General features: G+C 43.6%; 1 protein-coding gene across 1 annotated transcript in view; it reads right to left on the reverse strand.

The window, feature by feature from the left end:
• Positions 1-20,142, reverse strand: part of AK2 (adenylate kinase 2) — a 32,224-nt gene extending 12,082 nt beyond the window's left edge. Inside the window, exons 1-3 of the mRNA XM_082247812.1 lie at positions 19,980-20,142; positions 6,726-6,851; positions 6,533-6,643 (exon numbers count right to left, since the gene is read on the reverse strand). Of these exons, the coding sequence (XP_082103938.1) occupies positions 6,533-6,643; positions 6,726-6,851; positions 19,980-20,072 (330 nt within the window). The 5' untranslated portion in view covers positions 20,073-20,142. The remainder of the gene's footprint in view (positions 1-6,532; positions 6,644-6,725; positions 6,852-19,979) is intronic.
• Between the last annotated feature and the right edge of the window lie 7,464 nt (positions 20,143-27,606).

Below are 27,606 nucleotides of genomic sequence, written 5' to 3' on the forward strand. Positions count from 1 at the left end.
ATCCGGGACGCCAACAGATCCTCCTTCGGGGATGCCCCACTGGAGACAAAACTGATGAAACGCCTCCTGATGAAGGGACCACTCCCCTTGGTCCAATGCCTGCCGACTGAGGTAATCCCGCCTGCCAGTTTTCCACCTCGGGAATGTGTACGGCAGAGAGCTGGAATGAACCATTCTGCCCACCTTGGAATGCCGTCTACCTCCAGAGCTGCCAGGACATTTCTTGTACCTGCCTGGTGATTGACATAAGCCACGGCCATGGCATTGTCCAACTGAATGCGCACTGGACATCCCTGAAGACAATCCATCCCATGGTCCAGGCACAATCCGATTGCTCGGAGTACCAAGACATTGATCGGTAGTCTGGACTCTTCCAGTGTCCAGATCCCCTGAGCAGAAAGCTTGCCAAGGACGCCTCCCCAGCCAGACTGGCATCCTTTGTGACCACTGTCCAATACAAGGGGAGGAAGGATTTGGCCAGCCGAAGAACGAAGCCACCATATCAGGGACTCTCGTTCCCCGACTCAGGCTGATCCGATTGTCCAGAGACTGCGGATTCTTATCCCATTGGGCCAGAATCTCCCTTGCAGAGACCTCGTATAGAACTGTGCAAACGGAATCGCCTTGACGGTAGACACCATCAGGCCCAGCAACCGCATAAAGGTCCAGAGGAATAGTATCTGCTGGATAGCAGGAGACAAATTGCAGCCTGCAGTTTCTCCAGAGGAAGGGTCACTCTGGCTAAGGCCGAGTCCAGAGTCAGACCCAGAAAATCCAGTTGTGGACAGAACCAGAGCAGACTTCTGAAGATTCAGAATCTAGCCAAACACCCTCAAGCTCGTATGAGGATTTCCAGGCTTTTCACCAGAGCAGTAGGAGACTCCGTTCGCAGAAGGAGGTCATCCAAGTAGCCCAGTACCGTGATCCCCCATTGGCGTGACAATGCTAGCACCAGGTCCAACACTTTCCTGAAGACCCAAGGAGCAGAAGCGAAACCAAAGAGTAACGCCACAAACCAATAATGCTCCTTCTCCCACGGCAAAGCAGAGGAAGCGCTGGGGACCAACACATATTGCAATGTGAAGGTAAGCATCCTTGCAGTCGATGGAGGCAAGAAAAATCCCCCTGATGCAGGGAAGCCACCACCATGCGAACAAACTCCATTCTGAACCTCTGCATCCCCACAAAGCAGTTCAGCACCTCGAGGTCCAGAATTGGACTCACCTTGCCTTCCTTCCTGGGGACTGTAAACACATTTGAGCAAAACCCCTGAAAATGTTCCGAAGTCGGGACCATCACCCTTTAAAGTAAATAAAAAAGTCTTGCACCGCCCCAAAAAGAGACTTTAAGTGGACCGGGGACAGTCGCAAGAGCCTGTACCGAATGACTTTGTGGACCCAGCTGACTTACCAGGGGAGACCATGGGTCCGGGAACCAGGAAAGACGTCCCTCCCACCCCAGATATGGGTGAGGGTGCACCTTCATGCAGAAGGGGCCTTGTCAGCGGGTCTGCAGAAGCCCGCTCTTGACTTGCCAGACCAAGTTCGCTTGGATCCTCCAGAGGAGGCTCCGATCCCTTGTCAGTCGATCCTGAGGGAGGAAAAAGAAAAAACTTCTTATGAGCCGAGGAGGGGGGCCTACGCCTACAATGAGGGTCCTTGCCCTTAGCAGCCTGCAGAAGAAAGGTACTCTTCTCCCTTGTGAGACCTTTAATGTCGTCATCCAGGGTAGCACCAAACAGGTGATCTCCTTGAAAGGGAAGATCAGTCAAGGCCTCTGGTCCGCAGACCTGCATTTGAGCCAAAAGACATGCTGAAGGACCACTGCCAAAACAGAGAGCCGAGCCACTAGGGTAGCTGCATCCAAAGAGGCATCACAGATAAACTGCAGCCCCTGGAGCAGCTGGTCCATCAGCTCAGCAAAGGCAGGGGGGGGGGGGAGCTACCTCCCCCCCCTCCAGGTCACAGAACAAAAGCCTAGACCATTCGTTCAGAGTCTGCGACACCAAGGCAATGGTGAATATCAGCCTCAGTGCCGAACCAGCCAGGGTGTACATATTGCGGGCCACAGCCTCTGCCTTCCTGTCAGCTGGGTCCCTAAAGGCCGAGGACTCTTCAACCGGAATCATGGTTGCCTTGTTCAATCTGGAAACCACAGGGTTCACAACCGGTGGAACAGTCCACTTAAGGAGGGACTCCTCATAGGGGGCATCGCCTAGCAAAATCGCTCAGGAACCCCAAGGGGACGCTTTGGTCGTCCACGATTTAGTGACAATTCTGTCAAAATAGAAGGGGAAAGTGAACACCTTTTCTGCTCTGGATGGCTTGTGAATGCCAAAGGGAACCTATGCCTCCGCCGAACCTTCAACTGCATCCTCCATCTTTATGGTCTCACACACAGCTACAATCAGTGTGTCCACCAGCGTCTTTTTGTACGCAGTTCCAGAAAATGAAGAATCCTCCTAACTAGCTGAGGATTAAGGGAGCATGGTCGCAGACCCAGCAGGGTGACCCATGTCTGCGGTGGCCGACTCAGATTTAGGATCTAAGGAGACAGATGAGGCAGCCAAAAGCCACCAAGGACTCCAAGACCACCGTGCATCGATGGATGAATGGGACCCAGGGGCCCCGCAGCCTCAGAGAGGGGACCAGGTGGGGAGATGTGCTCCAAAGACCTCATGAGTCACCAGGGGGACCCCACAAAAAAAAAAAAAAAAAACAAAGTAAAACCCTACTAAGGGACAACCCCCTTTGCTCTTGAAGCCCACCCGGTTGCCAGCCACAGAGCACCAATCAATCCTCAGTAGAGAGGGAGAGGACCCCACCAGACTCACCACCCCACAAAAACCAGGCACGACAGCTACCAGGAGAATCTGCACTTCAAGAATGGCAATCAGGAAACAAAAAGATCCAGGAGTCAGCACCAGGGGATGAGGGGGGGTTCCCACCACCTAGAGGGCTCCTCTGTCATAGCCGTCGCTATTTTCAAAGGCAAACCCCTGAAAAATGGCCACCGGACTACACAAACATGCCCGCCGTGCATTAGGCACACGGGCTACAAGTAAATAGCGGCCCCTTACCGCACCACACGAGGCTTCCAGGGACCGGGGGGGGGGGGGGCTCCGTGGCAGGACCCGGCGGTGAACCAGGCCAACCCACAGCCCCAGCTTCAGAGAAGGGACTACCAGACCGATCAGGGGGGGTGCCTAATGGGAAGAAGGGTAACCCAGGAGTATGACCGTCCCATCCACCCCAAAACACTCCAGGGGGGAGACAGTTACTTACCATACCAGGAACTATGGCAGGCACTGCTCCAGACAGAATCTCCTCTCTATCGAAAAGGGGGGCTGTTGGCCAGGAGGAAGGCTGAGACTCGGTCATATGCTACCTCGTGAGACATTTAATCACAGGCCATCCCCCGTCCATTGAGGCTATGTCGCGGCAAGCCTAGCGTGGAGCTGAGATCTGTGCGCTTGCTGGCCAGACTGGGGTGACCGCTGGATCTAGATTATCCAGCCTGTCGCCCGGTCTGGCAGTTTATTGTAGAGCTCACAGGAGAAAAAAAAAATTGCCAGGACCAGAGATCCCAGCAAGGATCTAGGTCCTTACTCCAGTGTTAATTTCGTCGACTAAAAACGTTTTCGTCGACTAACACAATTCAGATGACTAAAATACGACTAAAACGGCATTTTAGTCTTAAGACTAAAATACGACAAACTAAAATGGCATTTTAGTCAAAAGACTATAACTAAAACTAAATTGAAATTTGCTGCCAAAAATTAACACTGGTGCATGCTCAAAGCATAAATAATAACATATTAGATTTTTCACTCCAGGACCAGCAGTAGTATATAATGAGTTTGGAAATTGTAGAGAAATGTTTAAATAATGCATTACAAATTACAATTGAACTACACCAATTTGATTATAGATGACTAAAATGTACTGGAGTTTTAGTCGACTAAAATGTACTGGAGTTTTAGTCGACTAAAATGTACTGGAGTTTTAGTCGACTAAAATGTACTGGAGTTTTAGTCGACTAAAATGTACTGGAGTTTTAGTCGACTAAAATGTACTGGAGTTTTAGTCGACTAAAATGTACTGGAGTTTTAGTCGACTAAAATGTACTGGAGTTTTAGTCGACTAAAATGTACTGGAGTTTTAGTCGACTAAAATGTACTGGAGTTTTAGTCGACTAAAATGTACTGGAGTTTTAGTCGACTAAAATGTACTGGAGTTTTAGTCGACTAAAATGTACTGGAGTTTTAGTCGACTAAAATGTACTGGAGTTTTAGTCGACTAAAATGTACTGGAGTTTTAGTCGACTAAAATGTACTGGAGTTTTAGTCGACTAAAATGTACTGGAGTTTTAGTCGACTAAAATGTACTGGAGTTTTAGTCGACTAAAATGTACTGGAGTTTTAGTCGACTAAAATGTACTGGAGTTTTAGTCGACTAAAATGTACTGGAGTTTTAGTCGACTAAAATGTACTGGAGTTTTAGTCGACTAAAATGTACTGGAGTTTTAGTCGACTAAAATGTACTGGAGTTTTAGTCGACTAAAATGTACTGGAGTTTTAGTCGACTAAAATGTACTGGAGTTTTAGTCGACTAAAATGTACTGGAGTTTTAGTCGACTAAAATGTACTGGAGTTTTAGTCGACTAAAATGTACTGGAGTTTTAGTCGACTAAAATGTACTGGAGTTTTAGTCGACTAAAATGTACTGGAGTTTTAGTCGACTAAAATGTACTGGAGTTTTAGTCGACTAAAATGTACTGGAGTTTTAGTCGACTAAAATGTACTGGAGTTTTAGTCGACTAAAATGTACTGGAGTTTTAGTCGACTAAAATGTACTGGAGTTTTAGTCGACTAAAATGTACTGGAGTTTTAGTCGACTAAAATGTACTGGAGTTTTAGTCGACTAAAATGTACTGGAGTTTTAGTCGACTAAAATGTACTGGAGTTTTAGTCGACTAAAATGTACTGGAGTTTTAGTCGACTAAAATGTACTGGAGTTTTAGTCGACTAAAATGTACTGGAGTTTTAGTCGACTAAAATGTACTGGAGTTTTAGTCGACTAAAATGTACTGGAGTTTTAGTCGACTAAAATGTACTGGAGTTTTAGTCGACTTAAATGTACTGGAGTTTTAGTCGACTAAAATGTACTGGAGTTTTAGTCGACTAAAATGTACTGGAGTTTTAGTCGACTAAAATGTACTGGAGTTTTAGTCGACTAAAATGTACTGGAGTTTTAGTCGACTAAAATGTACTGGAGTTTTAGTCGACTAAAATGTACTGGAGTTTTAGTCGACTAAAATGTACTGGAGTTTTAGTCGACTAAAATGTACTGGAGTTTTAGTCGACTAAAATGTACTGGAGTTTTAGTCGACTAAATACGACTAAAACACTTGCAGAAGACTAAAATAGGACTAAAACTAAAATGCCATTTTAGTCCTAAGACTAAAACTAAATTGAAATTTGCTGCCAAAATTAACACTGCCTTACTCTTGACTAGGGAAAGAAATAGAAAAGAAAAATAAAAAAAATAGAAAGACCTCCATGTCCCACTCCTGTAGAGGGGCAGTATAACCAATGGTTAAGAAGATCAGGAGCTGTGTCAATGAATGAAAAAGGAGAAAGGTTTCCACCGACTTTCCCAAAAGATGTGCTCTTACCTCAAGGTTTGACCCCTCACTACAAAAGGTCAACTATGCATGCAATACTGCAGGCTGCTTGAACCCAATGCCTGGTGTTGGTGATATCCAGGTTATCATATAGCAGCTCTGTGACATGTAATGCAGCGGTTCATGTTCATACAACAAGGCTTGTACCATTCCAGTGCATACCAATTTTGTTTTAATAAAGATATAGAGTGCGCATTATGTCAGTTTTTTTTCTTTCCTGAGCTTTACTGAATGTGGTTCCTCTGAGAGGCTGTAGTCCCTGTCAGCTGGGCTCTGAGGTTGAAGATGATCTGGATGTTCATTGAGGGAAAACCCAGAGCTAAAAAGCATACCTTTGGGAAGAATCGGTGGAGGTCTTGTTTACTTACATCACTTCAGCTTATGGATATTTGATTGAATGTGGTTTATCATAGATTTTACACAGATTCCGACGTTCTAGTTTTAAGTTCTTCCATTGAACGTTATATTATCATAATCATTATTACTATTGGCGCTTTATATTTATTTTCACAAATGTATGTTTATAGGCAATTTTGGATCTTAGGTTTTAATTTGACAAACATAGCACTATTTAGATTTTATTACTTTCATGTTACATACATTGTGCTTGCAGTTCTTGTGAAACTGTTTCCCACATTTTTCCACTATATGCAAAGCAAAAGGTTTGCAGAAAGAGGGGTCAAAAAGATCAACCTTTACACTTTTCTCAAAGGGTTTCTTTAAGCTACAAATCTGCATCAAAGTTCTTATGTATTGAGTATTTCTGGTTTAGAAAATGAGTTGAGGCACTGTATTATCTTTAATCTGTATAGGAATTATGCTAATTCATTCATTTAGCAGGCGTTACCATTTCTGCTTGCTTGACAGTACGAGGAAATCCATCTAACAGGAATCCCTTCTTACATGGTGGTGTATCCAGGTTCTTTTCAATCAGTTCTACAACCATTTCATCACTGACCTAAAGACAGAACAAAGCAATCAGGTTAGCAAACAATGTTACATCAACGTGAATTCTAGCAGGGTGATTGACAAACACCAACCAGTTTTCCTGCATCCATTGTTGATTTTAGACGTTTTCCCAACTCTGATCCTGATGCAACCATAGCTCTTAACATATCTCCTGTGGCAAGGTGACAAACACAGTATTTTTCTGCTAGTTTCGGGGCCTGAAATAGATGGAAAGATCTTAAATGCATCTAAAAACAACGTTCCATGCCTTACAGATAAATTTGGATACATTTTTTCTATCAATGAAAACGTGTGAAATTTTAACTAGACCATTTGCTGGCAAAGTACATATTTACTTACCAGCAGAAGATAATAGCCAGTGTTTACTATGCCATCTTTTTCCCCAGTGGCCATCCCTAACCCCATCTCCTTTAGGAGAAACATCAGTGAAGTGAATCTCATGGATCTTTACTTTGGAGTGCATGCTCCAAAACATTTTTTAATGGAATAATGTTGGTTCGAATGAGTACCACTTTCCAACGTACAGAACTGCAACTATAGGGCCCATTCACACCTATGCATTTCAAAACAAGTCAATGCATGAACACAGGTTAGCCATTATTTAACAATACATGGTGCTAGTTTACATCTGTGTGATGGGCTTGCATGTATTCTAAGGCCTATGGCTAAGAAATTGCACGGAACCACGAATAGCAATTATGTGAATCCAGCATTAAAAAGGGCCTAGCTCGGGTTATATTCTCACAATACTCTAAGGATTTTAGACATTTACATGGGTTACACAGTCGGATATGCACAAAATTATTGAACAAACAAAACTGATGTTAAGCACAAAAAAAAAAAAAAAAAAATCTTCCCTATAGTTTTAGTGAGCCAACTTCACAAAAGACTGGACTATTTTCTTAATTCCCCATCTGACTCCTGTTCTATTAAAATACCGATCCCATTATCGTCACTCAAGTGGGTTATTCCTGACATATCCTTAGTAGCGTGGGAGAGAAAAGGCATCACAACCCTAGCACATCTTTATGACAAACAAAAACTGACCCCCTTTGCGGTCCTTCAAACAAAATATAACCTCCTACCCACAGATATCTTTAAGTACAACCAAGTCTCCACATGTTGCAACACACTACACAGCACTTACGTCTCCATACCAGAAGCCCTCTGGAAATTCTGGAATGTCCCTACAGTTAAAACCAAAAGGTATTGCCTTAATCTACAATATGTTAAATTCTAAACGTTTGTTCTCTAAATCGATTGCGCATACAAAATGGGAAGCTGACCTGGGCAAATCATTCACAGATAGTCAATGGTCAACAGCAATTTCCACAACTTATAAATTCTCTAGGTGTTCTAATTATTGGTAATTGTCCCATAAATTTCTTACCAGGTGGCACTATACCCCTTATATCATAGCCAAGTTTTCCACAGACCAATCTAATCAGTGTTGGCGGGAGTGCGGTCAGGTGGGTACGTTGATCCACATGCTGTGGTCCTGTCATCACCTGAGGGGCTTTTGGGGCAAGGTATTCGACCTGATTGAAACAATTACTGGCTCCTCTCCCAATCCTACAGTGGAGCTGGCAATACTAGGAATTGGGGTTACCTCTTTCCCAAAACATTTCAGATCAATCGCTATGCATATTCTCTTTTCAGTTAGGGCTCTCATCATGCGCAAATGGAAAACTAAGGACCCCCTTTCCATGACGGAGGTATCTCAATTAAAAGTGATTGATGCCTATGAAAGGTTATTGGCGTTTAAGGAAGGCCATGTCCACTTGTACAATGTAAACTGGTCACCTTGGCACCAAGCATTAGCTGATGGACTGTGTTAGAAGACACTATTGAAAGTTACTTATACCCGACTTGTTAAATGCTGCTAATTATTGCCTTTTGAACTGTACTTTTCCTCTTAATTTCGATAGTACTAATTTGTTTAAGCGACCTAGACCTATGCCCCCGTGCGACCGCTTGCCTCGCCTGGCTAGGCGCACCCTCTGGGACCGTATCTGAGAGATCTCTGGGGGTGTGTCGGTCCGGTTGTATCACACCTGGCGGGAATCGCACAGGGGGGCATGCTCTCCTGTATGTAACCATATGACTCTCACTCTCTGGTCACTTTATGACGTTATTGTTGTTCTTATCATAATTTCACGTGATAAGCTGTTGTACTTTGTGATACCTGTTACTTATTGCTTACTTGTTACATGTTGAAAATTCAATAAAAATTTATATTTAAAAAAAAAAAAAAAGACTGGACTATTAGGCTCCATGTACACGGGACGTTGTTAAAAGTCCCTTTGAATGCTGGAATTTTTAGGACGTTTAAAACATCCGTTCGGTCGCTTTTGCACCCGCGTTTAGCGGGCGTTTGCGTTTAGAACCGTTCCTAGAGGTCAAAAAAATCATTCCTCTTTAAAATGGAAAAACGCTAGAGCTAAACGCAGGTCATGGCGTTCGGCCGCGTTTGAAACAACGGGAAACACACATTTGAACGCAAATAATTGCTTTCCAAAAAACGTCCCTGAACTCAACTGCCTGCAAATGACCCCGTGTACATGGACAGATAAGATAACATGTAGGTGGGTTCAGGGGCTTCTGAAAAAAAAAAAAAAAAAAGCCCAACTGCTCCTAAACAGCCATTTACAACGCCCTGTGTTCTTAACCATCGCAGAACTTCAAGTTCAGCAGCAGGAAGAGGATTGGATATCCCTGCATAGTAGACTTCTCCATAGAGTGAAACCAACTTCATAACAGGTAAAATTGGGCCACTTTGGCTCCTTTCACACAAACGATCCGTTTAGATCCGCATGTCAGTTTTTTAGGCTGACCTGATCGGATCCTCCATGCATCCATATGGGGCAGCGGATGTCAGCGGAGACATGTCCGCTGACACCCGCTGCTATCCGATCCTGTCCGTAAAACCCTATTTTCCATCCATCTAGCGGATGGGATCAGATGAGAACATACAGATGGTCCGTTCTCATCCGATTCCCCATAGAGGACAGCGGGGATCTGACAGCTCTGTCTCTGCACACAGAGTGGAGACGGAGCTGTCATCCGCCTGCTTAGAGGGATCTGATCGAATCGTTCGTGTGAAAGGACCCCAACACTGGAAACTTAAAAATTAAATACTGTATTGCAGTGGGGCTGCGCTTGCACTGCAAGGATTAAATTTCTAATTTAGGTGTAGAAGACTTGCTATAATTTGGTTATCCAGTTCTCTGCAGTATCTTCTCCCCTGCACTCTAGCAGTGCAAGGATCTAATCAAGACCAATGCAATGTTCGTAGGTCTGCATTGGATGTGATGACGCCAAGGGACAGAGTGCGGGGGAGTGGAGGATGAGGTAAAGTAAAGTGCTTCTTCTCTGCCCTAGGAAAAATGAGCAGTTAAAGAGGTTGTAAAGGCTCATGGTTTTTTACCCTTAATGCATTAAGGGGAAAAACCTTCTGTGCTTCAGCTGACCCCCATCTCCCCCTTTTTTCTTACCTGAACCTGATCGTTCCAGCGATGAGCCCGAGTCCAGCCGCTGTCTCAGGTCCTCATTGGATAGATTGATTGTCATTGGCTCCTGCTGCTTTCAATCAAATCCAGTGACACGGGAGCAGGTGGCGGGGGCAAGTCCTGCTGTCTGTCAATGGAAAGTGGCTCTCTGTGGGGGCACCCAATGAAGAGGAGGAGCCAGGAGCGCCGCTGGTGCACTCCAGAAAAGGAGGATCGGAGATGCTCTGTGCAAAACCCTTGCACAGAGCAGGTAGGTTTACATGTTTGTGATTAACCTTTACAATCACTTTAACCTCTGCAGTCCAAATAGTTTCAAACATTTGATAAGATTAATATAAGATTTGGGCCTTAAAGAAAATCTCGTTAGCACAAAATATGTAGGCTGCAGACCTAGAAAAAGTAGGCAGATTCAAAATTTTAACTTCACTTGCTGTATACTTACACTGGGTCAGAAACTATTCCAAAAACTACCAGTCAAACTACCAGTCAACTTATTTTTAAGGACATCAGCAATGGAAGCCTGTACATGTCCTTCTTAACTGACCTACTTAAAATGGCTGTTTGCACTATGTAACATGAGCAACGAAAGCATAGTCCTCACTGGAATCTATTGATCTGCTTCAACAAGGTCAGCCACTGCAGAGTACATACTTTACCCACAGAACAATTACCTTCCACAGATGCAACTTCCAATGACAGTTTCCAAGTAATTTACAATAGATGCAGTTTATTTCTTGAGGTTTATACTTCTATGTATAACCATGCTCACTAAACTTCATGTGAAACAATGTAATCAAAAAGAAATCTGCAAGTTAAAGTGGAGTTCCACCCATTTTTGGAACTTTAGATCTATGTAATCCCCTTTAAAATGGCTTTTACCAATGGAAACTTTTTTTTTTTGCTAGTAAATACCTTAATTTCTGCTTTATTCCTCCTCTCCTCACTTCCGGGTCCGATCGGCGATGACGTCATTCTGGGATTCACAGTGTGTGCTGGGATGTATTCTATTCCAGAAATCTCGCAGGAGCTGCGCTGTACTGAGCCGTGCCTGCCCCGCCTCCTCTCATTGAGTTGTATTCTATGCAATGTATTCAGGCCGTTCTCTGCCCCACCTCGCCTCCTCTCAGTGAGCGAGGACTGAAATCATTATATCCTTACTGAGCTCACTGAGAGGAGGCGGGGCGGAGGCGGGGCAGGCACGGCTCAGTAAGCTCAGCTCCTGCGAGATTTCTGGAATAGAATACATCCCAGCACGCACTGCGAATCGTCGAATGACGTCATCGCCGATCGGACCCGGAAGCGAGGAGAGGAGGAATAAAGCAGAAATTAAGGTATTTACTAGCAAAAAAAAAAAGTTTCCATTGGTAAAAGCCATTTTAAAGGGGATTACATAGATCTATGTATTCCAACCTATTAAAAATGGGTGGAACTCCGCTTTAAAGTGTATTTGTAGCAAACACTGGGCAAGGGAAAGGTCAGGTCACAACGTTTTTCTTGTGTCTGTGTCCCTGCTAGCTTCACACTGTGCATCCTTGTGACCGTTGTCACTGGAAAAAGAAAAAAAGGTCAACTTCGAGACTGTCACTAGAGCAAGTACAAATCTTTTAATGTGGACATCTGTCTAATAAGGACCCTTTACTTTGAACAGATTTCCTCTCACTTTCTTTTGCAACTCCAGACAAGAACTGCAGGGAAATCTTCCAAATGAAAACCTCAAAGAAGAAAAAAAAAAAAAAAAAAACAGGAGTTTTAACTTTTCCCCATTCTATTAAAAAAAAAAAAAAAAAAAAAAAAAGCTGTACATATATTTAACTTTAGGCTGCTAGAATAAACTGTCCCCTGCAGCGAAGAAGAAATTGAACCACTTGACCTCCAGAAGATTTGTCCCCTTTCATGACCAGGCACTGTGTTACTTTAACTGACAATTTCACGGTAACACTGTACCCAAGTAATAAAAAAAAAAAATGCCCTTTCCCCCCCACAAACAGCTTTCTTTTGGTGGTATGGATAAACGCTGCATGTTTTTTTGCGCTATAAAAAAAAAAAAAATATATAATATATATAGTTAAATTTTCTCTCTTTTTTATTAACATTCTGCTATGAAACATTTTCAATATAAAAAGAAAAAAAAAAAAATCGAATTTCTTCAATAATTTAGGCCAATATGTATTGTGCTTCATATTTTTGGTAAAAGAAAATTCCAATAACAGTATATTGATTGGTTTGTGCAAAAGTTATAGCATCTACAAACTATTGTATACATTTTTTTTTTCTATAAATGGCAGCGATTAGCGATTTACAGTGGGACTGTGATATTGCAGCAGAGATTGACATTTTTTACACCTTTTGGGAACCAGTGACACTAATATAGTGATCAGTGCTAAAAATATGCACTGTCGCTGTACTAATGACACTGGCTGGGAAGGGGTTAACATCAGGGGCGATCAAAGGGTTACTTGTGTGCCTAGCCAGTGCTTTACTAAATTGTGTAAGGTGCTTTTACTAGGGGAAGACATGGATCCTAGTCCCTGCTTTGCAGAGACACAGGATTCATTCTTTCCCTCATCTCAGAACGGCAATCGGACTTGTTTACATAGGCAGATTGCAGTTCTGTCTCCTTGGCTGATGATCAACGAGCATTTTGTCCTGCAGTACCCACCAAAGGGCTCCCTGTGTGAAATCACAGTGGGAGCAAGCCAGCGCACATTCGCAGCCCTATCCGGAAGGGCAAGATCACGTATATATACAGATGTGAATCTGCGCACAGCTGCCGCCCTGTAGAAGTAAAACTGCTATAGGGCAGTCGCTAAGTGGTTAAGGTAGAATTTTAGTCAAAAAAAATTAGGTCCTGCTAGATCACTTCACTTCACTTATACAGCAGCAGGTTGGATCTACCCCGTGAAACGACGTACCTGTGTCGTTTCTTGGGACAGCTAGTGGGGGCACGCACATGCTGATTGGCCACAGGGGGAGCCAATCAGTGGGTCCAGCGGATGCGATGTCAGCCGAGCACCCACGATCACTCCCCATAGAGACAGAAAAGCAGTCTGCCAACGTAAATACATCGGCAGACCAATGTTCTGTCAGTGATGAACACAGGGATTGGGTACAGTGTTGCACGACCACGCAATTGTCAGTTAAAGTAACAGTGCCGTATCCCAAAAAATTGCTTGGACATTAACCACTTAAGCCCCGGAAGATTTTACCCCCTTCCTGACCAGGGCCTATTTTGCGATTCGGCACTGCGTGATTTAACGGACAATTGCGCGGTCGTGCGATGCTGTACCTAAACAAATTTGACGTCCTTTTTTTCCCACAAACAGAGCTTTCTTTTGGTGGTATTTGATCACCTGTGCGATTTTTACTTTTTGCTCTATAAACAAAAATAAGAGCGTCAATTTTGCAAAAATAATATTTTTCACATTTTTTTTATATGAAATTCCCCAAAAAAAAAAAAAAAAAAAAAATGTAAAAATCTAAATTTTAGGCCAATTTATTTTCTGCTACATATGTTTATAAAGAAAAAAAAAACAAAAAACGCATATTTTGATTGGTTTGCGCAAAAGTTATTGCGTTTACCAACTAAGATTTTTGTCATTTGTTTTTTTTTTTAACGCGTAATGGCGGCGATCTGCGATTTGTTTTGCGGGACTGCGACATTGCGGAGGACAGTTTGGACCCTTGACTGACATTTTTGACACTTTTGGGGTTACCAGTGACATTACTGCAGTAATCAGTGCTATATAGTGCATTGTTACTGTAAAATGACACTGGCAGTGAAGGGGTTAACTTTTTTTGAGAGGGAGGGGTTATGCATGTCCCTAGGGGCGTGATTTTAACTGTGATTGGCTGTGGCTTGAGGTGTATGAACAGTGATCAACGGTCCTACATAGTAGAACCATATGATCACTGTTCTTACACAGGGGAGAATGACAGGCGGCTTGTTTACATTAGCCGCCTGCCTTTCTCCCGCTCTAACAGACGATCGCGAGTGACACGCGCAGGGGGGTCCGTGACCGCGCGGTAGCGCGCCTCCAGCAGCGCGCGCTCGCTCCCAAGACCCTCACAGGCTAGCGACGTAGCCCTAAGTCGCTCTGCCTGTGAGGGGCTGACTGCCAACGTAAATAGTGGTTAAGGGGGTAACACCTTCCAGTCCAGAAGAAGTGGTTAAAGCAGAATTAAATTTTACTATACTTTACAGCCAAGGAAGCTGCTTCGGTTTGATATTCAACTACCATGAAGATGCACATGTGATCCGTTATGACACCAGCCATTTGATGGTTTGACAAGTTTGGTTGAGGACACAAGCAAATGTGACAGTTAGCAATGCCGCTATTCCAGGAATCATTTTTTTTTTTAAACCTTTAAATCAATGGGTTCAGTTCCACTTTATGCCGGACCCACCCCAATCTAAAATTGTCCCGCCCCAGCCACTTTAACATTGAGCATGCCCATGTAACCGCATCAAACTACTTAAATTTTACTATTCATGGGTGATGCTTTAAAAACCTTTGCATTTTACCACTTTACATTTACACAGGAGGTCTGGTGCTAGAATTACTGCCCATGATCTGACGTTTGCGGTAATACCTCACATGCGGGACAATTGTGGTTTGTGTACTTGCAGTACTGACATGCACATTTGCCTTACCGTGCAAGCACAGGAGGACAGGGGCACTTTATTTTTTTTAAATTCTAGTAAGCTGCTCAAAATTGTTTTACAAAAGAGCTGACTGCTGGATTTAAAAAAAAAAATGATACCAGGTTTATGCCTGCAACTGCAGGCATCATCCAGGTACAGATGCCCCTTCCCCGTAAAAAATGCCACCAAAGGCAAACACCTTGTTTGCCTTGCGGTAGATATGCCCCTGGGTGTAACGTGTCAAAAGGTGAACTTATCTTTTAACGTAGAATGTACGTTCCTTGCTAAGGAACATTTTTTATCAAGGTGTTATAGGTAAAGTTTTGTTTTAATACTCTGATGGTGTTGGATAGCAATCTTTGTAGTAGTGAATAGTGAAGAGAAACCATTGGCTGAACATCTGAAGAATACAACATTCCTGGGAGTGCCAATTTCTTAATCCTAGTACACACATTGTCCGAATATCGGGTGGCATCAGCCAGTTTTATAGAAACCAGCCAACATTTGGCCTGTGTATACGGCAGCCGGTCCGACAGAAGCTGGCCGTTCAGTCAGCTTCTGTCGGAGGGGCACAACCAAAAAAGGTCTGCCGACTGGCATTTGATCAGCGCTTGGGGTGTTTTGGCAGGGTCCCCCCCCCCCCCTTCAGAACACAATAGCTTAGTGGGGGAGATCGCTGTACTAACATTGCCTAGTTAGTACATGATCTTGTGTTTTGTTTTTTTCCTTTCAGCCCAATGGGCTGCACAGAAAAACTACTGTTAAGCCCCGTACACACGCAACGATCATCGGCCGACCAATCGTCCGTCTTTTGTCCAGAGTGGTGTTTTGTTGGTTGGAATATGCCTAGACTGCACACAAATTTTCTCACCCAACAAAAATCTACTTCAGAAGTGATGTCATGTGTTGGTTTGATTTCTTTGTGTTCTTTCTTCTCTTTGACGGCCAACAAAAATTTTATTGTCTGCACACCAGATTTTTTTTCGGCCGAAAAGTCGGAGTCGGTTGTCGGAAGCATCATACTAACAAGCCGAAAATCGGCAGATCGGTCGGATGAAAATTCCCTGCCAATTTTCGACGCGTGTGTATGGGGATTTAGTGTGTACTAGGCTTTAGTCGCTAGCTACGTGCTGTGGTTACACTGCTGACGCCTATTGGCGGCACAGGCAGCAGGCTAGGTGGATTTTAACAGATCTACTTAGCAGTGAATCATTTTTTTGGAAGATTTATTTTAGCAGCAATATGTCCCGCTCTTTGCTGAAACCGGGTCACAGGAGAGCAAAATGATCTGCACTCCTGTGATTCATAGAAGTAGTACAGCCAAACGAGCTTTGGCTGTACTTCGCCTTTAACCACTTACCGCCCAACGACTATATACGTCGCTCATTTGACGCTAAATACCAGGGTTATGGCAGCAGATAGCTGCCATAACCCCGGTATTTTTTTTAAACGGCAGGCGGTGGGCTTTTAGATAAGGGTGGTCCCAGCAGCAGATTCACCGCGGGATCACCCTTACGGTGTGGCAGAATAGGAGGGCCCCCCCCCCCCCCGCTGCATCCTGGCCGTTTTCCCCGCTTACCGGACCCGCCGGCAGCGGGCAAATTGGCCCTCGCTCGACTCTATGGTCTTGGAGGACCGGAGCGATGTCAAACATCGTTGCTTAGCAACCGGCTTAAAAGGGACAATTTTTTTTTCAACACTTTTCCTTTTTTAGTATAGATGTGAGATCTGAGGTCTTTTTGACCCCAGATCTCACAATAAAGGAGGACCTGTCATGCCTATTTCTATTACAAGGGATGTTTACATTCCTTGTAATAGGAATAAAAATGATCACATTTTTTTTTTTTTTTTATTAAACGGTGTAAAAATAAAATAGGAAAAAAATAAAAAAGCGCCCTGTCCCTGTTAGCTCTCGTGCAGAAACGAAAAGGAACGCGTACGGAAGTCCCGCTCACATATGTAAACGGTGTTCAAACCACACATGTGAGGTATCGCCGTGATCCTTAGAGCGAGAGCAATAATTTGAGCCCTAGATCTCCTCAATAACTCTAAGCTGGTAACCTGTAGAAATGTTTACTGTGTCGCCTATGGGATTTTTAAGTACCAAAGTTTGTTGCCATTCCGAAAGCGTGCGCAATGTTGAAGAATGACATGTTGGGTATCAATTTACTCAGCGTAACATTATCTTTCATATTATGAAAAAAAAAAAAAATTGGGCTAACTTTAGTTTTATTTTTTTATTAAAAAAAGTGAATTTTTTCCAAACAAATTGCGTTTGGAAGACTGCTGCACAGATACGGTGTGATAAAAAATATTGCAAAAATCTCCATTTTATTCTCTAGGGCCTCTGCTAATTAGGCTTTTTGCTTGCAAACACCGAGTGTCAAAAATAGGCCCGGTCTTAACCACTTGCCGACTGCCTAACGCCGATCTACGTCGGCAGTAAGCCCCTCACAGGCAAAGTGACGTAGGGCTACGTCACTAGCTTGTGAGGGTTTAGGGAGCGAGCGCGCGCCCCCGGAGGCGCGCTCCCGCGTGGTAACGGACCCACTCGCGCGTGTGACCAGCGGACCCGATGTCCGCCGGGCGATCGGCGGGGGAGAGGGAGAATGTCAGGCAGCTTGTGTAAACAAGCTGCCTGTCATTCTCCTCGCTGTAAAGACACTGATAAAACGGATCTAGTATGTAGATCCGTTGATCAGTGTCCTTACAGCTCAAGCCACAGCCAATCACAGTAGAAAGCACGCCCCTAGGGACACACACAGCCCCTCCCTCCCAAATAAAGTTAACCCCTTCACTACCAGTGTATTTTTACAGTAACAGTGCATATGTATAGCACTGATTACTGTAGAAATGTCACTGGTAACCCCAAAAGTGTCACAAATGTCAGTCAAGGGTCCGATCTGTCCGCCCCAATGTCGCAGTACTGCAAAAAAAAAAAAAAAAAAAAAAAAAAAAGAAAATCGCAGATCGCCGCCATTACGCGTTAAAAACAAAAAACAAAAATGACAAAAATCTTTCCCTTTGTTAGTAAACGCGATAACTTTTGCGCAAACCAATCAAAATACGCTTTTTGCGATTTTTTTTTTACCAAACATAGGTAGCATAAAACAAATTGGCCGAAAATTTTAAAAAATTTTGATTTTTACTTTTTTTTTTGGGGGAATTTCATATAAAAAAAATGTGAAAAATATTGTTATTTTTGCAAAATTGACGCTCTTTTTTTGTTTATAGCGCGTGATCAAAAAATCGCACAGGTGATCAAATGCCACCAAAAGAAAGCTCTGTTTGTGGGAAAAAAAGGACGTCAAATTCGTTTAGGTACAGCGTCGCACGACCGCGCAATTGTCCGTTAAAGTCACGCAGTGCCGAATCGCAAAATACCCCCTGGTCAGGAAGGGGGTAAAATCTTCCGGGGCTTAAGTGGTTAAAAGAGGTTGTAAAACCCTTTTGTTTACATTTACCTATAGGTAAGCCTACATTAAGAGCCCATTCAGACTAGCGCGACTTGTCAGCCTGACAAGTCGCGGTCCATTGAGTAGTACAGGACCCGTTCTAATAGGAGCGACACAAGTCGCTCCGACTTAGAAAAAGGGTCCTGTACTACTTTGGGGCGACCTGGGAGTGACTTGCATAGACTTCCATTATGTGAAGTCCCTGCAAGTCACGCCGAAGTCGCGGTGCACGCGACTTCACAGGTCGCCCCCCCCGAAGTCGGATCGCCTCAGTGTGAACCGGCTCTAATGCCTCGTACACACGTACCGATTGTCGGCTGTAAATATTTGGCCGACGACCGATCGGCCGATTGTAGGCTTGTTAGTATGATGCTTCCGACAGCCGACTTTCGGCCGAACAGAATCTGTCGTGCAAGCATTAAAATTTTTGTTGGCCAACACCAGAAAGGCCGATTGTTCGCCAGTCAGTACAGATTTCGGCCGACAGACAGCAGATTTGCAAGACTGGGCATGCTCAGAAAAGAAAAAAGACAAGGAAAGTTAACCATCACAAGACATCACTTCTGCAGTCGGCTGTTGTTGGCCGACAAAATTCGTGTGCAGTCTTTTGCAGTTTTCAACAGACAGGACAGCCCTGGACAAAAGACCAGGCTGACGATCGGCACGTGTTTACGAGGCATTAGGCTTACCTATAGGTGCTATAAACATCTCCTAAATTTGCACCGTTTAGGAGATATTTACAGTGCATGCAGCTGATGACATCATCGGCGCATGCGCTCTGAAGGAACGGCCACCCGTGCCATTCCTTCAGATACCAGTGCCATGAAGGGCGACCCCCGCGCACATGCGCGGGAGTGATGTAATTGCGCCCCCAGCCAATCAGATGGCCGGAGGACAAGATCCAGGAAGCAGGACGGCCGAACATGTCGGCACGGAGGGGGCTTTTTTTTTTTTTTTTTTTTTTTTTTTTTTTTAGGTAAGTACTTCATAATGAGCTAGTATGCGATGCATAGTAGCTCATTATGCCTTTGTCTTTACAGATTTTTTTTTCACATTTTTTAAAGGGGTTTATTTCCTCTTTAAAGTGGTTAAATTGTGGCAAAGGGTGTGGGGGGGGGGGGGGGAAGATCCCATCCACCCACTGTCATGGGGGGGGGGGGGGGGTGCTGCTGCCTAGTGACATGTTACACCCTAAATAAGGGTGTAACATGTTACTAAAGGCAGACTTTGTCTTGATTATTCAGCTGTGCAGTGTTTGTTTGAATGTATTTATCCAGTTCTGGGTGGAGTAAGATAGATGTGATGCTGGGACTTGTCTATGATCACACAGCAAGATACATCTATTCATCCTGATCCCTGTCACTGTTTTATGAAGAACTGATTAAATGGGGGATTCAGTTGCTCAATTCATATTAGAAGACAGGTCAGCTCTGTACAAACTGCCCACATTCAGGGAGTGTAGACTAGCCAGTGTTTACGACTCAATGATTGGAGATCACGGTTCATAGCCAGTAGCTATAGCAATTTCCTGACATCATTCCTCCACTAAACAGCCTATCACCATAGCAAGCCGTGGGATAGGCTGCCCAATCACAGCCTGATACGTCACTACACACACGGCCCCTATGTCCAGGCATTTATAGGAGCTAGCAGAAGAAATGCCGGGCTTCAGACGATGTGCAATTATAAAGTGAACGCCCATAATACCGTGCCATTTACCTGAGTCCCCTTGCCGGCTCCGGGCGGCCCCAGAAGAATGGCTCTGATCCCGTCCATGACGGAGCCGCGCTCGGTACTCTCTCTAGGAGCCATGTCTTATACGAAACAGCCGCCGTCAGCGTTCCCAGCCACCTTCACACTCTCAAAGACCAGCCCATCCGGCTCGCAACGTAATTGGACAAGTTGTCTGCGTGACTTTTGAAACGAGCCCCTATTGGATAAAAAGCGTGTCAATTAAAAGCTCTATTTGGCCATCACAAAGGTCATTGGACGGTTGTGAGGTTGTGGGTTGTACTGAAAAGGCGGGAAGCGGAAGATCGCCAAGGTGTCCCGGTGGTAGGGGAACACGTGGCTCACAAGGAGTCAAGGGGCAAGGCTTGTCACCTTGTGAACTATTACTGTGTATGAATGTGATCTGATATAGATGACAGGGATAGGGTGGGGCATGGAATGTCATTATCAATAGGGCACAGTCACAGATAGATAAACACAATATGTAGGCTGTAAAGATAGAGGTGTAGCTGTTCACTCTCTGACAATCTTTACATTAGCTTAGGTTGCAAATCTGACGCTCAGATATGTTCTGCCAGTGTGTGCAGTGTGTTGGGACTCGTTCACATATTACTTATGACATGGCAAATTCATTTCTACATATTTAGCAGCCTATTGAAAGGAATGGGTTGATGGCAACGTGCAAACATGCATTTCATAGTGTGAACTAGCCCTTAACCACTTCAAGCGCTAGTAAACTCGAACAATTTAACTCCAAATCTGCAATATGCAACTTTACATTGCTCTATATAATCATTGTGCCACATACATTATGCAAATAAAACCTTCTTACTTGCTTAGATTAACTGTTTCTGAACGCTCCAGTTAGTATGTTGCCACTGCCATTAAAAGTCATATCTTCCCCGTCCCAACAGTAATGTATTTCTGCCCTTACTATGTCTTCCTGGCCATAATCCGGCACATGCGCACCTGTCTTCGGCTCCGCTCTATAGCCCCGTACACACGTACTGATCGTCGGCCGAACGATCGGCCGTCTTTTGTCCCCGGGCTGTCCTGTCTGTTGAAAACTGCAAAAGACTGCACACGAATTTTGTCGGCCAACAACAGCCGACTGCAGAAGTGATGTCATGTGATAGTTTATTTTCCTTGTCTTTTTTCTTTTCTGAGCATGCCCAGTCTTGCAAATCTGCTGTCTGTCGGCCGAAATCTGTACTGACTGGCGAACAATCGGCCGTTCTGGTGTTGGCCAACAAAAATTTTAATGCCTGCACGACAGATTCTGTTCGGCCGAAAATGCGCTGTCGGAAGCATCATACTAACAAGCCTACAATCGGCCGATCGGTCGCCGGCCGAATATTTACGGCCGACAATCGGTATGTGTGTACGGGGCTTTAGTCTCCACAACTGACGTGACGTGGCGAATCTCATAGGGTTAAGGCTCAGCATCTAAATGGGGAAGGAGTGTCGCAGGATCTCGGGGTTGACGTCGACCTATAGAAATGACACAGCCTTGGCATATACACACAGCATTTTTCTGGCACGAAAAGCTTGCCAGGAAGAATAGGACTAAAAGCACATGAGCCGGTGACATCATTGAAAAGAAGACTATGGATTACACAGAAAGCAAGCGCAGGCATAGCTCCCAACTGTCCCTGATTAAGAACAAAGTCCCTTTGTCCCTCTTTCCTCCTCATTTGTCCCTTATTTTGGTCTGATCTATATCGTTTTATATAAAATGCACTACTTATCTATCAAAAAGTGTTTACCAGTGCTAAACCTTTCATCCAATTTCTAAATTTCTGCATTTGTAAATTCCAAAAGCCAATATAAAAGAAAAGTAATGGTAAAAAAAAGCACTTGTGGATGTAATCAATCATTTGTTTTGTACAATTCTCCTTTAAGGGGGTGTGGCAGGGTGTGTGTCCAATGCCTACATACATTTGCTAATAGGTGTCCCTCATTCTTTTCTCAGAAAGTTAGGAGGTATGAGCAGGTAAGAAGACCTGTTTGCACTGCTATTCTCCCTTTCCCTGTTGACATGTTCCTTGACAGCACATTTGAATGTAAGGCACCTATTTAGTCCCAGGTTTTTCTCCTCCCTTTGCCAGGCTAATGCCTCGTACACACGCAACGATTATCGGCCGACCGATCGTCCGACTTTTGTCCAGAGTGGTGTTTTGTTGGTTGGAATGTGCCTAGACTGCACACGAATTTTCTAGGCCAACAAAAATCTACTTCAGAAGTGATGTCATGTGCTGGTTTACTTTCCGTGTGTTTTTTCTTCTCTGAGCATGCCCAGTCTTGCTCATCAGATTTTTGTCTGCTGAAATCTGTACTGACTGATGGAAAATCGGCCATTGTGTTGACGGTCAACACAATGGTTGTTGGTTGTCCGTCGGTTGTCGGAAGCATCATACTAACAAGCCGAAAATCGGCCGATCGGACGTTGGCCGAAAATTCCCGGCCAATAATCGATGCGTGTGTACGGGGCTTAAGGCTGCTGTACAGAGAATTACAAAAAGCTGAATCAGCGATAATTACCCTGGAGTGGAAAAGCTGCTGTCTAGAATTATTAACTCCTTTGGGCAAAAGCGCACTCACCAGATGACCATACTCTTTCCAGAGAGCTCATGGTCATCTGGTGAGTGTACAAGTATGGTGGTGATGGATGGTGGAGGATAAGAAACACACAGGAGAATATAATGAGCTTTATTTATTCAATGGTGGAAACCCCTGAGGAGACATCCTGGGAATTCCTATGCTCCATAAATCCATGTGTATGCAATATGCTGACCAAGGCGATCATACTGCTGTTGTGGCAGTCACTCATTTTGGTGAGTTTGCATTTTGTACATTGGTGATGGGTAGAGTTGCCACCTCATCCCTTTAATCCAAAGCACATTAATTACACAGGTTCTGAGGCTAATATAAAGTACTTAAGGCCCCTTTCACACATACAGTCCATTCAGTTCATCAGTTCAGTCACGTCAAATGTATCAGTTTTTCATCCATTTTCATCCGTTTTTCGTCAGTTGTTATCTGTTTTTCATCAGTTTTTCATCAGTTGTTATCCGTTTTTCATCCGTTGTCGTCCGTTTTTCATCAGTTGTCATCTGTTTTCATCCGTTGTCATCCGTTTTCATCCGTTGTCATCCGTTTTTCATCCGTTGTCATCCGTTTTTCATCAGTTGTTATCCATTTTTCATCCGTTGTCATCCGTTTTTCGTCCGATCCGTTTTTTTGACGGATGAAAAATAGGGCATTCATCCGTTTAAAAAAACGGACATTGACGGAAGCGGATGAAAACGGATGTTAACTGATGATCATCCGTTGTCGTCCGTTTTTACATAGAGATACACTGCTGTCCGTTTTTCATCCGTCAACGGATGGATGAAAAATGGACAAACGGACAGCATGTGTGAAAGGGGCCTTAGGCACTAAGGCCCCTTTCACACAGGCGGACCGTTCAGATCCACCTGTCCGTTTTTTTGGCGGATCTGAACGGTCCCCCCATGCATTCCTATGGGGCATCGGATGTCAGCGGAGACATGTCCGCTGACATCCGACCCGATCTGATCCGTCAAATCTGGACGGATGGAAACCCTATTTTCCATCCGTCCAGCGGATCGGATCGGATGGGATCGGGTGAGAACGGACTGACGGTCCGTTGACATCCGATTTCCCCCATAGAGATGCATGGGGAACTGTCAGCTGTGTCTCCGCACACAGCGCGGAGACACAGCTGTCATTCTCCTGCTCAGCGGGGGATCGGCGGCTCGATCCCCCGCTGAGAAAAACGGACTCCGTCCAACGGACGGAGTGTGTGAAAGGAGCCTAAGTGAGTTTAATTACCATTTTAATCAGCCACAGAACCTGTGTAATTAATGTGTGTCTGGGTTTAAAGGGATGAGGTGGTAACTTTAGTGATGGGAGATCACTGAAGCATTTTTGAGAAGATATGCATCACTTTTGGTGTCATCAATTTGTACATCTTGATTAGACTTTTTCTTTTATTACTTTAATTTTGGACTTTAATAGTACACATATGTGATTTGTTTTAAGGCAGTGCACTTTACACTTTTTTTTATAGGTAAGGAGACGTAAACACAGAGCACACAGTACTATAGGCTGCATTGATTAATTTAAAAGAAACTTGCTAGACTCGGTTTACAACTGATTTAAAGCAGAGCTCCACCCAAAAGGGAAAGCTCTATGTATTTACTTCCTTCCCCCCTCCGCTGCCACATTTGTCACCTTTTGGGGGGAAACAGGTACCTGTTTTTAATAGGTACCCGTCCCTACTTTCGAGACACCTTGCTGTGGAAGTTCAGCCCCCTCCTCCTTCCCCAGCTGCCAGGCTGTTCACAAAGCACAGGGCGTTTTGCGCATGCGCAGTAGGGAGCCGGCTGTGAAGCCGCAAGGCTTCACTTCTGGTTCCCTTACAACGAATGGCAGCAGCAGCAACAGCACCCGAGAGCCAATTGGAAAATTGGCTGGGGTGCTGACATTGCGGGATTCCTGGACAGGTAAGTGTCCTAATATTAAAAGTCAGCAGCTAAGAGTATTTGTAACATTAGAGAAATTGAACTACCCATTTTGTGCCATCATCCAAGGTTAATTAGAGAAGAGGGAAGTTGTGAGGAATCGTGAGTTGGAAACCCAAAACCACAATTGATTCTTTCACAAAGACATACGGCTGGACTTTCTGAGGCACACCATAGAATGACTCATAGCGAATCAAATAATTTAAAAAGAAACTTTATTATTGATTACAATCAACATAAAAAATGAGGGCCAATACACATGTTTCCCTCATAGAGACAAGGTGCATATGACTAACAACTAGACAGATAAAATCGAATAGCCCAAGACATTTTTTACCCATATATGGTTACAGGACCATGGGAAAGATGTGTGGGTTATTAAGGGTTTTCACAAAATTGAATACAATAATATTTGTAGAATTTATTAAATATCTGATCTTTTGGGTCAACGCGTTTCGCAGCGTGCTTCTTTAGGACCACAATATTACATCAGAGATTTCTGTAACTGGGTATAGCCAATATCTCCCCGGGCGAGCATAGAGGGCGCGAGAGACAGTATGAGGCAGAGCGGACAAGGTCTAACAGGTCTTTTCAATTTGGTATAAGTATTCACGTGAAGAGACAATTAAATAGAATTTAGACGGCTAGGTCAAATCCAGATTGGTAAACCCTGGATTAAAATATGTAGTCCTTAGGATATCTGTATAGTAAATATAGTGATATACAGGACAGCCCATATGTTGTTTGCAGTCCAAGGAGAGGGCTAGTATTGCCAATCTCTTAGGGGTTATCCGATCTGTTAGGTATATAGAGTAAGTATTTAGGCCACCATCCTGGGCCAAAAACTTAATTTATTGGATCTTCTGTTTTTATCCCCCTTAGAGCTATGGAACCTGTCAGAATAAATACATTTGTTAAAATTCATATGTGTGCGATATCCATAGACAATACTCCCGACTGTCCTGGATGCAGGGCTTGATGTCCTGAAGATGTCCTGATGTCCATGGCGGCGGGACACGAGGCGGACGATATCTTCAGGACATTTTTCCTTTTTGTGAATTTTAACATACCTTCCAACTTTATGAGATAGGAAAGAGATACACCCCTACTTCTATTATTATACAAGATTTATTTAGCGCCAACAGTTTGTGCAGCGCCTTACAATATCAAGGGAGACAATAGAGCAACAATACAATTCAATACAAGAGGGTTAGAAGGGCCCTGCTCCTGCAAACTTACAATTTAACAGAGCTTACAATCAAATATACTACTACCATGATATACAAAAATTAACAACTTTGCATCTGGGGCAGTTTTTTAATTTTTTACACATATGTTAAATGCATTTTTTCTAGATAATTACTTAGAACCCTCTCAACAATTATATATTTTCTGAAAGCACAGAGACCCTGAATAATAAAATGGCATCCGTTGTAATATTTGTGCAACTTTTTATCAAACACCAATTTTCAAAATACAGAAAAAATTTTTTTGATGCACACAAACACACTATAATACATAGTTTATGTACAATACATTTTATTATACACATATTTCTGGTGTCACCCCTTTCCTACTACGCTCCTAAAGCAGTGTGTTGTAGGACAGGAAGGAAAGTGTTTACTTCCGGTGTCACCAGGATGTGCCATAGATCGATGTTTTTATACATTTGTTTTTAACAAATAATAAAGTATGTTTTTATACATTCCTTTTAACACAAGGAAAGTTACCCATATTTAAGTAATTTGCCTTAAATTGCTATCAGCCAGAAGTTCCAGAGCATACTTGCTCTGCAGACAGGAAGTAAAGTGTTTGCTTCCTGTGCAGACAGGAAGTGAAGTGTTTACTTCCTGTGTCACCAGGATGTGCTATGGATCGATGTTTTTATACTACCTGCTCTGCAGACACCGGAAGTTAGACAATCTGCTTCCACCTGTATAAATAAAGCGGAAGTGACGATGCGCCAGTACTCCTGTCTCAGTAGAAGTCCTATGGGAAGAAACCGGTCAGATTAGAAGGGGCACACATCACACACAACTTGCGGTCCGTGCTGCAGCCGGCCGCAAGCCTTTGCAGGAATTCGTATGCCTAAGTTTATGCTGAATACAAGACATCTAATTGTAAGTGCATTATCAACTGTTTTTTGAATAAATCTCAAGGGTAATACACTATTAGTCCTCCTTTTTCCTTTTACACGGTGGTTTTGTGAGCTTGTAAAGAAGGATGAGGCTGTGTTTCTTGCTGGTACCCGTTGCCATCTAGTGGAGAAAGAAAGGTAGAGCGGTTCTACATCCCACTTCAGGATTTTAAAGAGGAAGCAAGGCGGTGGTTTCACTGAACAAGTGCATACCTATTACCATCTGGTAAGAGGCTAATTCTTGGTGATTTACACGTGGTGTTTGTTCACAAGGAGATTGGATATTTTTTCAGCACAAGAAAATATAGTTGCACCTTATTTATTTCCGTTTGGTAAGGATGAATTTCACTCGGTGGTGGATACATGTATTATTTGGATAGAATACAATTCTACTCACCTGCACAATATTTATGGACACTTTTATGTTTATGCACCAATTGATTTGCATTATTAATTGGCTTAACAGATTGATATATGTTATACATATTTACTTTTGTTGATTTGGTTCACATATAGATATATGTTATATATTCATTATTTATTTGTTGTTTAGCGCACCCCACACCACATATACATTTATCTATATTCAAAAGCACTGAATACCGGGAGCAGCTTCAACACACTATCAGCGCACCCATCCCCCCTTAAAACACACTATAATACCAATTTTCTTTTTTGGCAATATATAAAAGATGGGGTTGTGTTGAGTAAATAGATCCCAAACTCAAAACTGTGCATGTCCGTGAAATGGCAAAAAACTACGGTACTTAAAATTTTTCATAGGTATATTTTAAGGGCTGTTACAAAATGGATTCTGCAGTTCTGGATCAGAACATTAAATTCTGTGTCCAGGTTTTGCTAGACACCTGCAACCTGGCCGAGTACACAGGTGTGCAGTGTCATTATACCAGGTGTGTCTAAAAAGTTTGGTAAA

Source organism: Pelophylax lessonae (genome assembly GCF_965119305.1).
Source record: "Pelophylax lessonae genome assembly, chromosome: 2".
Lineage (NCBI taxonomy): Eukaryota > Metazoa > Chordata > Amphibia > Anura > Ranidae > Pelophylax > Pelophylax lessonae.